The 4522-nt window shown below is 41.0% G+C and overlaps 1 protein-coding gene across 1 annotated transcript in view; it reads left to right on the forward strand.

Annotated features, from left to right (window-relative positions):
• LOC109470077 (gamma-butyrobetaine dioxygenase-like) overlaps window positions 1-3816 on the forward strand; it is a 6667-nt gene extending 2851 nt beyond the window's left edge. Inside the window, exons 5-7 of the mRNA XM_019768855.1 lie at window positions 642-874; window positions 1602-1768; window positions 3494-3816. Coding sequence (XP_019624414.1) covers window positions 642-874; window positions 1602-1768; window positions 3494-3651 — 558 coding nt within the window. The 3' untranslated portion in view covers window positions 3652-3816. The remainder of the gene's footprint in view (window positions 1-641; window positions 875-1601; window positions 1769-3493) is intronic.
• The last annotated feature ends 706 nt before the right edge of the window (window positions 3817-4522 follow it).

A 4522-nucleotide genomic window follows, 5' to 3' on the forward strand; every position in this document is an offset into this window, starting at 1 on the left:
ACATGCATGCACGCACTCACGCACACACACACACACACATACTGTACACACAAACACACAGATGCAAATATCACATTCACACATATCCACATGCATGCACGCACTCACGCACGCACACACACACACACATACTGTACACACAAACACACAGATGCAAATATCACATTCACACATATCCACATGCGTGCACGCATGCACGCACACACGCACGCACACACACACACACATACTGTACACACAAACACACAGATGCAAATATCACATTCACACATATCCACATGCATGCACGCACTCACGCACGCACACACACACACACACATACTGTACACACAAACACACAGATGCAAATATCACATTCACACATATCCACATGCATGCATGCACGCACGCACGCACACACACACACACACATACTGTACACACAAACACACAGCGACACATACACTAAAAAACAAACACACATACACATACAGAGAAAAATACACACAGACACACACACACACACACACACACACACACACATACACATACACACATACGCGTGTACACATACAAACAACACACACACATACAAACAAACAAACAGACACACACGCACGCACGCACGCACACACACACACACACACATACTGTACATAAAGTGTCCGGAAGTACCTCTGTTCATCGCCCAACAGGTCCAGATGATGCACTGCATCAAGCAGACGGAGTCGGAAGGGGGCGCTAGTGAGCTTGTGGACGCCTTCAACGCCGCCTACCAGCTGAAGCAGGAGAACCCGGACGCCTTCAAACTCCTCACGACAGTGAAGGTCAACTTCCACAGGATCGGGAAGGCCGAGCCCAAGCACCACATGAAGGAACGACACCATATCATCAGGTAGGAGCCTACATTTTTACCTTCTCTAAGAAGGTTATGTTTTCAGTGACGTTAGCACTGGAACTGCATGGGCTTAAAAATATTCAAAAGAGGGTAACTCTAAATCCGGTTGACGGATCATGATTTTTGGTATGTAGGCAGCTCAAGTGATGCTTGACATAATAATGGGACAATTATGCAAATATGGATGTAATTTGCATAATTTATGAGAAAATTCAATAAATCAGCTGATTCCATGGTAGGACTATTCAAGTCTGTGACATACGTCACATGTCACAACAAAAGAAACACACGCTGATATTGATTATGTAAGACTTGTGTAATTAATGAGAAAATGTTATAATTCCATAATTTCATACTTGCGGTATTTGAAAGTTGAAGGAAGATGAACATATTTAAACATAACTTATTCAAATAAGGACCTTATTTGCATACTTTATGAGGAAATGCGTGAATGACATTCTTTGTAAAAGTAAGACTGTCTTCTGGTGGAGACCTGTTTAACATATTAGGCAAATTGATATAGCAAATGTGTGGGGGGTTTTCTTACTAGTGTCTTGTCTTGTTTGAAAAAAAAACTAACAACGTGCAATATAATTGACTCAAATATAAAAGTTATTGGTCTTTTTGTTCCCTTCTTGTTTTCCTCTTGAGTTTTGAGCTTTGTTTCCATACATGTTTTTCTATCTGTATCGAATAGATATTAAAGTGGTGTGTTTGTGTTTAGCATTAGCGACAAAGGCGAGGTACAGAAGGTGGTGTGCGGGAAACACTCCCGTGATTCCGTGCTGGACGTGCCGCTGGACCAGGTCAAACCGTTCTATCGCGCCATGAGGGCGTTCGACGACATCCTGGCTCACCCCAGGAACTGCATCCGCTACAAGATGAAAGAAGGCGAGTCGAGCTTTTACCCTTATTACAATAAGTATTCTTAAAGATAATCCTTAGCATCGGGTTGAAGCTGTTTTGAGTAGAAGAGCCTAGTTTCTATACTTCTCTCCGCCCGTTGCTTGGCTCTGTGAGCATGTGACATGCTGGCGTTTGACAACCACCATCGGATTCTGCACCTTCTGCAAAACGAAAAACTAACTTCTTTAGCAAATACTGCCTTTGGTAAGGTCTAAGGATTCTTGACCCATGTTTTCCTGGTGACATATGACATGGCTGCTTAAGATAAGTCGTTATGGAAAATAAATGCGATACTCAAATACTGCTATTGACAAGGAATGTACTTACCCTTCTTTCCTTGATCCATGTTTTTCAAGCAGCATGCCATGACTTCTTTTTAGGTAGTGGATGATGAACCCTTCCCCGTCCCAAATTGTTTTCCAGGTGACATGCTCACCTGGAAAAAAGTGCCCGCGGCAACTTTGATGTCACCTAGCGTCTGAACGGCTAGCCGTAGAACGGCCAAACTTGGTGACTTTTCCTAGAATATGGTTGGCAACAATTCTCAATCATTGGAATAAGATAATAATTTTTTATGTTGCCATGGCAACGGGTTTCTGACAGGCATTTTTGGCTAAATTTAGTACTTTCTGTTTCAACAATAGAATTCTATTGGTTTTATGTCGTTACTCATGGTTTCTAATATTAATAACATCCCATATAATTTTATGTAAATTTTATCATAAATACGCATAATTTATGCTAATTTGATGACGTCATTGGCCAAAATCCAAGATGGCGGACCATATCATTAGAACAGGTATATACAGGTTATTTTCATTCAAATTTCATCAATACTTCCATTTCTTTTTCCAAAAAAGGGTTAAATGAAAGTCTTTAGTATGTTTACAATGTATTTTAGGCTTTATCATGAAAAAAAACTATTTTTGAAAATTCAAGATTGATGATCCAAGATGGCGGATATCTTAAATATGCATGACGTCATTTTATGACGTCACCGGTGTTGCTATGGGCAACATAAGACTTAGTACACCATAATATTCTGTCATAAAGACTTTTGGTACAGTTATGTTGAATACCATTTAGTTTTCAGGGAAAAAACCTATTAAGACGGTTTTGGCCCATAAAATCGCATTAATGACGTCATAATGACGTCATATTACGTGATAACGACATAAAAATTGTAGATATGATAAATTTTTACTAGTACACCATTCTCTGAAACTTTGGTGGTCATACGACATACCGTTCGCGAGTTCTTCGGGGGGGGGTCAAAAGAGCCCCCCCCCCGTCCCCCCATGTCAAAAAAAGCCCGGTCTAGGTAGGGTTAAGATTAGCTTCAGTTGTGAACAAAAACTAACTTCCTTAGCAAACAGTACCGTTTGCAAGACGGAATCTACTCTCCTTTCATAATTCCAGGTGACATGCTGGCCTTTGACAACCATCGCACACCTTTAGTATACCTTAAGATTGGCTTTTGTGAACAACAAAAAACAATACAATTGTCTAGAACGAATCTACTATCCTTTCGTAATTTCTTGACCCATGTTTTCCCTGTAATACGTTGGCGTTTGACAAGTACCGGATCCTTCATGACCGCACGGCGTTCAATTACGTGAGTATGGCTTATGGTTAGTTTTTATGAAAAAAAAAACGTTTTTAGCAAACAGTACCATTGACCAGAAGGAATCTAATCTTCATGTTTTCCAGGTGACATATTGGCGTTCGACAACCTCCGTGTCCTGCACGACCGCACGGCGTTCAGCCTGTCAGGCGGAGAGAGACACCTGCAGGTCGGGTATGTGGACTGGGACGAGACCTACTCTCGCATGCGCGTCCTCCAGGCCGAGTTGGGAATCCAGGAGTGACAAGCCAAGATTTTGTCTTACTTCCAGGGAGGATAAAATCCTTCCGCAGGAAGGCTCTGTTTTTGGTCGTCTTTGTGTGTTCACAACTATAACTCACGTTGCGTTTTGGTCGATCTGTCCGAATTTCGGTATATGGTTTTTTATTGATGTCCGGACGCCCGTCGATTTTGTGCATATGTATATATATGTAAGCTATTTACATTTCTCGAATCAAGTACCATAGATTTTAAGAGTCTCGATGTTGGAGACAGATTTGAATATATCTTTACATGTAACGGTCCCCACAACGCAAAAATAGGTAGATATATAAAGGAATGCTTTGCTATTAGAAAAAAATACCGAAACTTGTGATTAGCCCACTTGATTGTAACACTTTATCAACGACTTGTGATGTCCCTTATTATTTGAATGATTATGATATAGATATGTTAGGTTTTATTCGACATTAGGTCTTATTCAACACACTTATTTTATTGTTTTTACTCTCTTTATTTAGTTTGCCATACAATGTACCATGTGCATTTGTCGTGCAATAAAGTTCTTCTTCTTCTTCATGTATATTCCGGCAATAAAATAAAATGATTTGACATCCCAATATAGTATGTGGTGTCACGACACGGCGGTCATGTGGGGTTGTTACTCCGTGAAGGAGGTCAGGACCTCCGGACGGAGTGTTGTAATCGGCTGATTTTTCATGTTCGCAGTCAAAACACTGGGTTCTCTTTGTGTAATCGGCACGCAATTTTATACGCCGTCTGCGGGCATGCCCGTGTTGATGCACGAATGTGTATTTTTGCCGTTGCTGCTTTCGCGGTCAATGTAATATCGCAGACGCACCCCTACAATTACGAGGCGAATTGGAATGGTCCAG

This window comes from Branchiostoma belcheri, unplaced genomic scaffold, assembly GCF_001625305.1.
Source record: "Branchiostoma belcheri isolate BF01 breed outbred unplaced genomic scaffold, Haploidv18h27 scaffold22, whole genome shotgun sequence".
Classification (NCBI taxonomy): Eukaryota; Metazoa; Chordata; class Leptocardii; order Amphioxiformes; family Branchiostomatidae; genus Branchiostoma; species Branchiostoma belcheri.